The following is a 12,628-nucleotide window of genomic DNA, read 5'->3' as shown; positions in this document are numbered from 1 at the left end:
TTTCTCTCTTCAGACTGAATCTCATCGACTCACCAGAGCCAGGGTGGAATTGGTGAGAGTGATGGGGACGTGCGAGAGGCACTTGATCCGTGGGATGACCAGGAAATTCTCTGCTCCGGCCACCCTTCCCACTTTCTCGAAGCGCATCGACTGGGTTTCTACGCTGACCTGTCATGGAGAAAGGGGGGAAAAGGGGTTAGCATTGTCAGAAAGGTGTCTGAGAGAGTTGGGGAGGGAGGGAGAGAGAGGGAGGAGAAGAGAGAAAGAGAGTGAGAGAGAAAGAAGGGATGGGGGTGGGGGGAAAGAGAGCTTGCAGATTCAAAATACCTCAATATCTGAAGAAAGTCCAATAGAGATAGGATAATAATAGTTCTGACAATGATATAATTAATCTTGATAATAACAAAAGTTTTAAACTGGAAACACTCACCTGAAAATGAAGAAGAAAGAAAAGAAGAAATATAAAAAACACAAAACAACTGATGCTAAACTGAAAATATTATCCATCAATAAATAAACAAGTAGGTGAATAAACAAACTGAAGACACTCACCTGGAAAGGAATGACGGCCTGGATTTGAAAAGACTTCTCATATACGCAGGGGCAGTGGCTGACTGTGCTCCCTGAAGATACTGTAACAGTATATTCCACCTGTGGGAGTGAAAATTCATTCTAGTTGTAAAATTATAAAGTCTTTGTGAATACTGCATTACTTTGATTTTTTTTTGTGGGTAATCACCTAAAATCAGTTGATGCCTTGGAAATTCATTATGGAGGCTAACAATTCACACACACTGTATTAGTTATAAAATACTTCAAATAATATTTGTCATATGTACTCCCCAATAATTACACTGTCTCTCACTTATCCCTAACCCTACAGCTGCCTTTGTGAATGGTATTAACAGTATGTTTCATACTTGTGCTTTTTAGTATATCTTTTAGATCACATGGACAATCTGCTTTATTTCTGCGGTATTTTTTTTATAACATTACCCCTTGAAATCCCTCTCTAGTGTTGACTAAGTAGGTTTTCAGCCTTTTATATCTCTTCTCTGTGAATGAGTAAGTGAGTGTAAACAGATACAAAATTACAAGACAGCAAAATTGACATAAGGCATCCTCAACTAAAGGTACTTTCATAACAAGATATAGATAGAGAAGGAAGAGGAAAAGGTGTACGAGGCAAACACACACAATGCCCCCCTTACCTTGAGGTTGAGTGTTCGCTCCACAGCTGTGAGGCACTTGACGTAGAAGGTCAGAGAGCACTCCTTCCCCACAGGCAAATCTCCTGACTGGAAGTGGTTGACCTGTGAACCCAGTTTGTCGCTCTGCAGGCCTGATGACGTACACACTTGCGCTGAAGGGAGAGTGAAGAGAGAGAGTGTGGAAAAATCTGGTAAGTGATGAATTTGTATTTTCTTTATCACATTCCTGGGAAAGATCTCCTCTGGGGGGTGTCTTTGCACACCAAGATATGTGGATAATGAAGGACATAGATCCAGTAAGATATAAACAATGGATTTCAAATATTCAGTGAGACGTGAGTGATGGAACGACTGAGTGTGCTTTGTTGTTTAACCCATTGTCGCTAGTTATTTGTGAAATAAATATTTGTGGGCTAGATAGGATGGCATGGTTACAGGGTGCACAGTTGCCATCCTGCGGTCTAATGGTCCGACTCTGCCTTTGCTGCAAATCATGCCATCCGCTGCTAATGGGTTAAGCCCCTAAATGCCAGACTGTGTGCCACTTATTCCTCCTCCCATGGCCATGTGGTCAGCAGATGCATAGTTGAACTACAAACACACCAAACCCAAGGTAATGGTGGTGTTCAGCGAGTCTTCATATTGTTGACCACAAGTCCACAGACAACACCCTCCACAGGACATAATGACCCAAACATTTCCAAATGAATGTCAAAAGAACAATCCTTACTTGCATGCTCCAGGTTGGAGTGCGAAGAGGAGTCGAGGCCGAAGCTGACCAGGATGTCGGAAACCAAGCTTTCCTCTCCGTTGGTCAGCTGGACTGTGACGGGGAGCCACTCCCAAACCAGAGCTGTTGAGTCATGCTCCGTCTGGAAGGGAAGGTATTTTTTGTCTTTTTCTATACAAAAATAGTAATGAATGAGAATGAAAAAATCCAAAATACAAGAGATGTACTGGACAATTAATATTATAATTATGGTATGAGCATAGTAACATAGCATCTTGCTTGTGTGAAGGTATTCAGTATCTTTTACCTTGTGGAGAAAGTGAGTTATATCTTTTAAGAAGTATATGAAGTATAATTACTTTTATCACAAAGACCTCTAATTATGTGTTCTGCTGGGCCAAATGAGATCACATGATAATAATTCAATAACACGCTTCTTTAAACCCCAAATTATGTCTCTCCTACATCTCTAAATCAACAGCACTGCTTCAACCACTGTGGTGTAAACATTGAGTGACTGTGTGCCACATTGAATGCCGTGGCAGACAAACCCACTATGCAAAAAACATATTTACTGGAAGCCATATTTGGCTGCCAAGTGACCTAATTTGGCAGTCATGGAGAATTTAAATGTCTGCTTGAAATTGTATCCTAATTGAATGACATAAGGGACCATCATCTGCCTCAAAATCAGAAAATACACAGGGCTTTGGATGCTAGACTAGAGCTCATTTTCATTTAACAACAAGAATAATAATAATAGTGGTAATAATAATAATAATAATAATAATAACTTTTGCACCACTTTTTTTTTTTTAATACAGGCTATTTATTCCTTCATTTGTGTAACTATGGCATCACATAATAAGCTGTTCAGTTCAGTTCAGACAGATATGCGAAGACGTCGCTTCGCCCGGGCTATATGCTCAAGGCGGCCCGGCCTCTGCCAGCTACGAGTGCTGACTCATCTTATCTAATCTTATCTGATCATCATCGCTGACATTCAGCTCAGTTCAGAGAGATTTTGCGAAGACGTCGCTTCGCCCGGGTTGCTGTGGAAGGGGGATTTTTTACCCCGGTCTCTATTGGCTATAAGTGCTGAACTCAATCTGATCATTCATAAGACTGAACCTTTTACCGTGAGCTCTGGTTCGGGATTGCCTGTGTAGGCTGTCCTCCAGATTGCCAGTGGGTGCTAATTGGACAGGCATAGCCGTCTACCATGACCCGGCGGCTGGTCGTGTGTGGGTGTCCACTGCCTGGAGGAAGCAGAGTGTGCTCGCATTCCATCAGGTTGAGTGACCTCATAATTTGGCCGGTCCGGCGCCGCAACAATACTCACAGCGTCGCTCAGTCTTGCCCAATAGTGGGGTTATGATTTTTGCCACGCACAACGGGCTAGCCTATTACTCAGTCTGTGCAGATGACGTTCAGGCACATCTTGATATTCTGGGATGTGAGAGGGTATCAGCGAAGCGTATAGCTGTGGCGTTTGGAGTACCAGTGGCCCGAGGGGGAGAAGTTCCTCTCAGCTTTCCTCTCTGTTTTTTGTCGCTTGCCAGGGCACAGGACCTGCCCTGCAAACCATGTCGTTTTACGCCTTAGCAGTTCCCGGTGTCTAGGATGCCCACAAGATCACTCAGGGTTTCTCTGCTTTCCTCCGTAGCTGTCCAGTAACGTCCATTCCTTCATACCAAATGGAGGGATCCAGTTGATGATGATGCGTGTCGGTCAGGTATTCTCTGAGCAATGGGGGAAATCGAGGTTAAGGTAAACGTATCAAGGGGCGTGCTTTGTTGCAGGTGGTAATGGCGGCCTAGAGTCTGTGTGAATAACAAAATGCCCGTCAGTTGGGTGATGGGAAGGGCTCCCCATAATAGTACAGCCTCTGCCTGGAGCGAGGATGGCATTGTCTGATACCCGATAGCTTTCTCTATGCTTGCAGCAAAACCGGCGCCTGCATGGGGGGGTGGTTGGGGTCTACAGAACATCGTTGATGTTGGTTTTACTGTTCAGCGGCGTGTTTGCTGTAATGTTTCCCTCTCCGACCTCTGCCTTCATAGAGGCCGGTGAGTTATGCGTTTTCTTCTTGATTGACTCATGACTGAGGAACTCTATCATTGGATCATGCCCACGGCGGGGATTGAGACATAGTCAGGGGGGGATGGTCCATGCCTTGTTTTTTTTAATCAGTAGTGTCTCTTTTGAGCTCAAAGCGGTTTTCAGCACTCTGGTTGTTGGAGACAGCCAGGTGTTGTTAGCAAAGGTTCTTGGTTTTGAGCAAGCCGACGCTGCACTTCTGTCTTAGTGCGAGTTTGTGGGGACTGTAGGACATTTGCAAGGAATGGGCCGCCATCTGATCAATCGGTGGTCAGGGGAAAGAGTTTGGCTCCTGGAGGAGGTTAGTAACCTTAGCCCCACCCAATGGGCACCCAGAATAATCCTGGCGGCTGCGTTTTTGGCATTATGTCGAGTCTTTATTCCTGCGTCCAGGTTTTACTGTAGATCAGGGCGACGGAAGGCGTAAGTCCACAATGGGACGGACAGCGTGAGTAAAAGATCTATAGTACGCGGTGGTCCAACCCCTAAGCGCCGCCCAGACAGAGCTTCAGTGACAGAGAGCCTTGCCTTGGTCCGGTCTGAGAGATGTTTGATCTCGGAGCGGAAGTGAGGTTTCTTATCGATCCATACCCCCAAGTATTGGTAGACGTGTACCCACTCAAGCTCTAGACCTTGGACTCGCAGTCTTTGATCACAGACATCATGTTTCAGCGCCATTGCCTTCGATTTGGCTGCTGAGATCTTAAGCCCGACTCTGCAGCATTCCTCAGTTATTAGGTCCAGACAAATTAGAATCATTCTGCTCATATATCATATATACATAAACTCACATATCTTACCATTAATCAAGAAAACAATAGAAAATACATCTGAAGATGCCCAGCCAAGGCCGAACATCTTGAGATGTGGCCAGTCTTGGAAGGGTTAACTACCAAATAAAAACAAAAGGACACACACGCAAAACACACAGATTGCGCAGAACACAATCAGCCTTTCAAAGCAGAAATGAGAGCACTTTACCTGGACAGTGAGCCTTGGTTGTCTGGGCAAGATCTCTGTCTCTGCGATGGGAACTGTCGTGTCAAACTTATCTCCACAAAGAATGCTGAAATCGAGAATAATAAAGTGTCTTGGAAAATCCTATAATTGAGGCTTAGTGTTGTTGTTTCTTTGCAAAATACAGTTTGGACAATAACTCTGCAACCATGAAGATTATCTGAAAGTAAATCTAATAAAAATATATGAAATGCTAATTTTCCCTTTATTCAGTCATATTGAGGGAAAAGGTGTTGGTGATACGAAGCACGTGAAGAGACACACTCCTAGATCTACTTACTTGAACTCAGAGAAAGACGGTGTGTTTCCAGCGTGTACTGTGACACCCTCGTTGCCAGGCCCAGACCACTGCAGGCTCACCACCATGCTGCTTCCAGGACTACCCAGCTGGGCCCTCACACCTGTCACCTGCCAGGAACATCAAGTCAGCGAGTCAGTAAATGAAAAAGGAAGGAAGATGGAAGAAGAAAATTAAAAAGAAAAAGAAATACTAGTTAACCCATTCGTGCCAGGTGACATGATATAACATATGCCAGATGATGCCCTCTCATGATTTCTCTCTCAAAACATACATTTTACATCATTACATATGTATATAATCATAGGATCTCCAATTGTATAGATACATTGTTATTCACTTGTGGAAATAATGTAAACAAATACAAAAAACCTCCTATTGTCACCCTTTTGAAGTGCTCATAGTGGCACTCTGTGGCATTACACTAGGAGATCTCTCATGCTTAATCACTCTGTGCACTTGTAATCCAGCCGACAGGACAGCATTACATAAAAATAAGCCCTGGCTAGGTTAGGTTAATAAGACAGAAATTTACTAATCAAGTAGTGGTTTATCTTCACTCTGCTATCCACTCCACTCTCCCTCCACCACTCAACCTATATTCCTCATCATCAACCCACTTTGCCCTCCTTATCTCACCTTCACTTTCTTCCTCACGTCTTCCACCAACGGCTTGAAGCTCAGGGACAGTTCCGTGACGCAGTTCGGCCCAAGGTTCAGTTTCTCTGGCCGCGTCTCCAGCAGCCTGTCATTGTAGGAGGGGGAGTTGGTGGTCACCCCAAGGGAGCTCAGCTGGAGGGGCTCCTGGCAGGTATTCCTGGAGAGAGAGTGATAATCATAATAAGAGGAATTACAGAGGGATGGGGGAGGAAAGAAATAAAAGAAAGAGGAAGAACAGTAAGGAGAGGGATATGAGGAGGAAGTGGTCACCCCAAGGGAGCTCAGTTGGAGGGGTTCCTGGCAGGTGTTCCTGGGGAGAGAGTGATAATCATAATAAGAGGAATTGCAGAGGGAAGGGGGAGGAAAGAAATAAAAGAAAGAGGAAGAACAGTAAGGAGAGGGATATGAGGAGGAAGTGGTCACCCCAAGGGAGCTGAACTGGAGGGGCTCCTGACAGGTGTTCCTGGGGAGAGAGTGATAATCATAATAAGAGGAATTACAGAGGGAAGGGGGAGGGGGGAAGAAATAAAAGAAAGAGGAAGAACAGTAAGGAGAGGGATATGAGGAGGAAGCGGTCACCTCAAGGGAGCTCAGCTGGAGGGGTTCCTGGCATGTTCTGTTTCTGGGGAGAGAGACAAGAGGTTATAACAACAACATGATAAATTAGGAAAAATGGAGGGAGAAGAGGAATAATAGAAAGAGGAATCAGAGGAAGAGGAGAAAAATTCATAAAAGAAAGAGCAAGGAAAAAGCATGTGTACTAGTGGGGAGGTTTTAAAAGTGAGAAACAGGGGATATAAAGGTTGAAAAAAGGAGAATAAAAGACAGAGCAGCAGTGAAAGAGGAGGAGGAATAAGAGGAAATAGGAAAAAGGATGAAGAGGAATACAGGAAAAGAGACTTTAAGAGGTTTTAATGGGGAGGAGTACAAAGGAAAGATAGAAGAAGAGGGGGGAATATGTGGGAGAGGAGAACAGCTAACAGGGAGAGAAAGAAGTGAAGATGGAAAGGAGGAGGAGGAGGAGGAGGAGGAGGAGGAGGAGGAGAGAGAAAGAGAGAGAGAGAGAAAGAGAGAGAGAGAGAGAGAGAGAGAGAGAGAGAGAGAGAGAGAGAGAGAGAGAGAGAGAGAGAGAGAGAGAGAGAGAGAGAGAGAAAAAAAAAAAAAAAAAAAAAAAAAAAAAAAAAAAAAAAAAAAAAAAAAAAAAAAAAAAAAAGAAAGAGAAAGAAAGAAAAGAAAGAAGAAGGTAGCAGCAGACAAAAGAGGGGAACAAGATAAAGAATGAGACAAGAATCCACAGCAGAATCAAACAGGAGAGCTATGCACAACGCACCTAATCATGAGTGTAACAGTCACTTCCTGGTCAACGTGGAACTGACTCTGCCCGAAGGACGCCCTGACCTCTAGGCATGGCACCAGTGTTGTCATGTCAACCGTGACAGGTGCCATTTGACCTCCACCAAGCAGTGATGACCAGGCCTCGGTCGCCATGGCAACAACCTCGGGGGACGTGTCTGGCTCGGGTTCTGGAGCTTGACCCTGGAAGGAGATGGGCTGGTTGGAATGGTTGTTTGGTGGTTGATGATAGGAATGATATTGATGGAATAATGGTAATGGTAATGGTAATGGTAATGGTAATGGTAATGATAATAGTAAGTATAGCAAGAGTAATAAAAATAACAACAATTGTGATACTTGTAAGTCAGGTGATCATAATTTTTATACCACTAATAACAATAATAACAATTAAAGAAAAACAATAATAAGACTGATACTATTAATAACAACATGAAACTAACACTCAGCAGCCGCATCAAGTTCTCGAACACCCTTCTCTTCTCCTGAGCTGCCGCCTGCACACGCGTGCCCACGAACTCCAGCGAGAGGCCGAAGTACTCGGTGATGGAAGCCGTGCAGTAGGCGCATTGCAGGGCCAGGCGGGACGAGGACGAGAGCAGCCCCCACCAGCGCTCGCTACGGTAGTCCCACATCACATGATTCAGCAATCTGCCGAGGGGAGGAAGGGTGGGTTGGTTGAAGTCAATTTGTAAAGAAATTCACAATGAATTATTAAAAGATTTGTTTTAGGTGATGCAAAAATCATAAGTAGTTTTTAAAATTTTCCCCTAAATAGTTTACTTTTGTCTATACACATCCTAATATCTGTCTGTCTTTTAACTTTTATATTTATACAAATATATATATCAGTGCATGTATTTAATTTATCAAAAAAGGGTATGTGTGTAAATATCTATCTATCGATATATAAGCCATGTACACACATGCAAGCACATATACAAACTCAAATGACTTACCTGGAAGTTACAATTGACAATAACTTCATTCCTATACAAAAATCCATACACACTTCTTTGTGCATCCTCAACCGCGTAATACAATCCACAAACAACAACCTTCATTAACGATCCCATTACCAAACAGCAACCAATAAGCAACATTCAACGCAAAGGTGAAATTCTCTTCTAAGAGAACTTCCTTCCTCTTCATACTCTTCACAATGCTCTACAACGCCGCAGATCTTCTCAGAAACTCACGTGAGGGCCTTGGAGGGGTCGCTAGCCTGGTGGTACTCCTCGGCCATCTGCACCATGAGGTGACGCTTGATGCGCGGGCAGCGGTACTTCTTGAACTGGCTGATGGCCGACGAGAAGAGCGGGATGATGGCATTGGAGTGGTTCACCTCCTTCACTTCGTGGTACTGGACCTCCTGGCAAGGGCAAGGTGTGAGGGTTGTTTGAATTAAGAAGGGACAGAGGAGGGGAGTGGGAAAAAGGAGGAGGTAGAGGAAGAAAAGGAGGAAGAAGAGGCAGAGGAGGAGGAGAAATAGAGAACAATAAGAGGAGGGAGAGGAAGAGGAGGAGGAAAAAATATGTAGAAGAGCAAGAAGAAGCGGAAGAAGAAGAGGAAGAGGAAGAGGAGGAAAGGAGGAGGAGGAAGATACACAAGTGATAATATCAAAAACAAAAATAAGCCTTATTAAATTGGTTGATAAAAAAAATCATTCTAATAATACCATTAATAATAATAATAATAATAATAAAAAAAAGAGTAATGATAATAAAAATAAAAGAAAATAATAATCCTGTAACACATCACATTTACAATCCCTAAAATATCCTTTCAAGAATAAAACTAAATAAAAAAGCCAGGTATAAACAAGCAGAACCTTACCCTGATGCCCTCTGCTTCCCTCTGCTGTTCGGGCGGTTCCAAGGAGTGCTTGCCGGGCCTCCAGGGTCGCTGCCCGTAGAACTCAAGCTCGTTCCATCCCTCGAGTAAGTCCGAAACCGGTGCTGTCACGTCCTGTTGTTGTGGGAGGTGAGAGGATGTTGAATAAAGACAAGTAATTCTTACTTTTTATACTAAGAATGATAGATTTGGGTAACCCTTACAATGGGACTGTAATTTGAAATTAGTCTCATGTTAACAGTTGTTTGTGATGTGGAGTATTTGTTGTAGTCTGGGGCTACTGCTACAAATAGTAATTACAGTATGGATTTCGATGATATAAAAAAATTCTGGCTGTGTATATTTTACCTTAAATAACACAAAAATATATATCTTATTGGGACTTTCATTTCTTACTGATTACTAGGAAAACTGGATTTCTGAACTGTGTACTTCTTTGGTTAAAACAGCTCACAATGCAACTATTATATAAAGATAATAAATAGAGAATACACATACATTCATTTAACCCTCAAAGAAATGAAACCAATATGCTTCAACTAAAAAAAATCTCATGACGGCTTTACCCTTGTGCATTACCTTACAAACTTGCAGTGCTGTTTTTCTTCTGAGCACAGCATACTGAGCTGCTTGCTGGTAATAGAAGCCTGGGTGTTGGGTCTGGACGGCAGGCAGGCCCAAGCGAACAGCTTCCTCAAACACATCTCCAAAGATCTGATACCTATAATGATATTTGATAAATAAAATGAGAGTATGTAAGGTTAGTATTCTAACTATATTGCTACATGTTGGTACATCATATCTATTTCCTCTGCAAATAGAGGCTATTCTAAGTGAGAAGCAAGAGGGCAAGATCCCTTAAACTCACTGCTTTGAAAGCCAAGCATAATGTTCAAAGATGAGCTCCTTGGGCCCAGTCCTCTGGCGGAATAGGTCAATGTGTCGGCGGAACTGAGCGATGGCGTCTCGGGGGAGGTTGAGGGCAAAGTCCAGACGACAGATCTTGTAGTTCACTATTGCAGCCACGATGCGAATCTCGTGGAGGTTTGTGTCAGTCGATCTGAGATCTAGAAGGTGGTGGTAGCATTGTGCATAGTGTCTGGAAAGAAAGAGAAAAAAAGAAAGAAAAAGGTGATTATCTATTATCAGCTTGAAAGGAATGGATTCAGTGGATGAAATTTCCACCTGCCAGTGATTCTCCATAAGTGGTATATTTGTCAAGACCTAATTTCATATAACTTAATGTGAACCAACAAATGCCTTCATTCTGTTATTACTTAGAATAGTAAGTCATCCATACATCAACATATCAAGCAAAACATCATGTACAAGTAGAATTTCCAATCACACGTCACTAACAAAAAGGACGGCATGAAACAACCTAAACTCACTTAATAGCTGTCTGCCGATCATTGCGCATCTCGTTCAGGAACCCGAGCTTGAACTGGTGTCGCACAAAGAGGAGGCTGTGGTTGGTCTTGTTGAGGAAGTCGCGGTGGGCTCTCACGCCCTTGATCTCCCCGAGGTAGAAGGCCCAAGCTATCTCACTAAGGGCGGTCTCCAGCCTGGAATAAACATCCAAGGTATGAAGGTGGAGAACGGGAATGGGAATAGGAATTGGTAGTCCAGTGCATGAGTGAGTATTTTTGCTTTACCAGCTATTTGTATAGCAGTCTCTTATTTCATATGATTCATGGGAATGGGAACTGGTGGGCCAGTGCATGAGTATTTTTGCTTTACCAGCTGTTTGTATAGCAGTCTCTTATTTCAAATGATTCATGGGAATAGGAATAGGTAGTCCAGTGCATGAGTATTTCTTGATTTACAAGCTGTTTGTATAGCAGTCTCTTTCATGAATACTTATTTGATATGGTTCTTCCAGTCAGAACTGAATTCCTGATAGAATTGTGGACTACTTTGTCTCAAGGCTTGATTAAAAAATAACAGTCAAACCTAAATACTGTCTCCCACAACAACAGACACAATTCTAAAGAGTGGGAGAAAAAGAAAAGGAAAGAAAAAAAAAAACACAGAATGAGACAATCAGGAAAAAATAGGCAGAAATTATGCCTTTAATATGAAAAATAGGCAGAAATTATGCCTTAAATATGTAAACCAATCCAACAAACACGTTTCTAACATGAAAACTGAAAGGTGGGGGACGCCCTCCAACAGTTAGAGAGGGCAAAGTCAATGACAAAGATAGACAAAGAGAAAAAGAACAGGAAAGAAAAGAAAAGAAAGACAGAAAGAAAGAAAAGAGAGAAATTAAATAGAATAAAAAAAAGGAAGAAAAGGAAAGAAGTAATGAAAGAAAGAAAAGAAAAGAAAGCCAGAAAGGAGAAAAAAAAAACAGGAAGAAGAAAAGAAAGAAAGAAAAGAAAAAAAACAAAAACAAAAACAAAAAAACAGGAAGAAGAAAAGGCAAGAGAGAAAAGGAAGAAAAGAAAAGAAAAGCAAGATACACCAAATGCAGAAACCAAGCACACGACGGCTTCAGACCCCACCCACCTGACTGTGTACCCCAGGAGGTGAGCATCAGAGTGAGGCAGCACGAATAGATGCTTGGCAGGGAGGTCGCAGGCGGCACATAGAGTGGCTGCCTTCTCTGCCGCACCCGTGTCCTCTCCCGGAACACTTATGCCGCTTTGGATGAGCACCAGTGCCACTCGGGTGTTGCGGCCACTCAGCAACGACCTGTTTTTGGGGCCGAGAAAAAACGAGGAGGAAAATGAATAAGGCTATTGGAATAAGTAAATGTTGCAGTTATTATAGTAAGGATGGTAATGTCTATCAATGTAATAATAATGATTATGATATTAATACTCCATAGTAATACTTATACTGTCACTCCTAGAGACAACAAAAAAAAGCACTACTGCAATAAAACCTCCATCAACAAACAAACAAACAAACAAAAAAAACACCAGCTACCCAACTACCCTCCCTTCTCTACCAGCCTCTCTTTCTCCCTCCTCCCTTCCATCCTCCCAGCTTCTCTCTCTCTCCCTCCTCCTTCCATCCACCTTCCCACCTTCCCTGTCCATCCTAGCCTCCCTTCCCTCCCTCTCTCTCCCTCCTCCCTTCCATCCACCTTCCCTCTCTACCTCCCTCCCTCCCTCCCTGTCCCTCCCTTCCTTCCCTTTGACCCCTCCCTCCCTCTCTCCCTCCCACCTCCAAAGGAGAAGCCGTGCCACCTTCACTCACTTGAGCGTCTGCACCTTGGCGGCCAGTTCGGTCTTCTTCTCTGCCCAGTTGGAGTCGTTCCAGTCCAGGTCGTAGAAGAGGACCACGAGAGCGGGAATGTTGTAGAGGTACTTGGTGATCCAGTTGGCCTTGAGAATGCCCTTGGGGATGTACCACTCATAGGACTGACGCTGTGGGAGTGACATAAGAATACGGTGT

The 12,628-nt window shown here is 43.3% G+C and overlaps 1 protein-coding gene across 2 annotated transcripts in view; it reads right to left on the bottom strand.

Annotated features, from left to right (window-relative positions):
- Nucleotides 1-33: 33 nt before the first annotated feature.
- The window catches only part of gry (trafficking protein particle complex subunit 11 gry), a gene marked incomplete at its 3' end in the record, with an annotated part of 17,161 nt that continues 4,566 nt past the window's right edge, over nt 34-12,628 (bottom strand). Inside the window, 16 exon segments of one of the 2 annotated variants that reach the window (XM_086556564.1) lie at nt 34-168; nt 553-651; nt 1,212-1,363; nt 1,942-2,083; nt 5,023-5,107; nt 5,339-5,466; nt 5,996-6,326; nt 7,347-7,552; nt 7,813-8,020; nt 8,569-8,741; nt 9,206-9,337; nt 9,803-9,944; nt 10,092-10,322; nt 10,615-10,788; nt 11,735-11,920; nt 12,431-12,600. In XM_086556564.1, coding sequence (XP_086412690.1) covers nt 34-168; nt 553-651; nt 1,212-1,363; nt 1,942-2,083; nt 5,023-5,107; nt 5,339-5,466; nt 5,996-6,326; nt 7,347-7,552; nt 7,813-8,020; nt 8,569-8,741; nt 9,206-9,337; nt 9,803-9,944; nt 10,092-10,322; nt 10,615-10,788; nt 11,735-11,920; nt 12,431-12,600 — 2,694 coding nt within the window. 2 annotated transcript variants of the gene reach the window in all.

The sequence above is a fragment of the Penaeus japonicus genome, unplaced genomic scaffold, assembly GCF_977035675.1.
Source record: "Penaeus japonicus unplaced genomic scaffold, GWHDUDI00000001_assembly GWHDUDI00000032, whole genome shotgun sequence".
In the NCBI taxonomy this organism is placed as follows: Eukaryota; Metazoa; Arthropoda; class Malacostraca; order Decapoda; family Penaeidae; genus Penaeus; species Penaeus japonicus.
The sequence above is the reverse complement of the archived record's forward strand: the minus strand, read 5'-3'. Positions and strand labels throughout refer to the sequence as shown.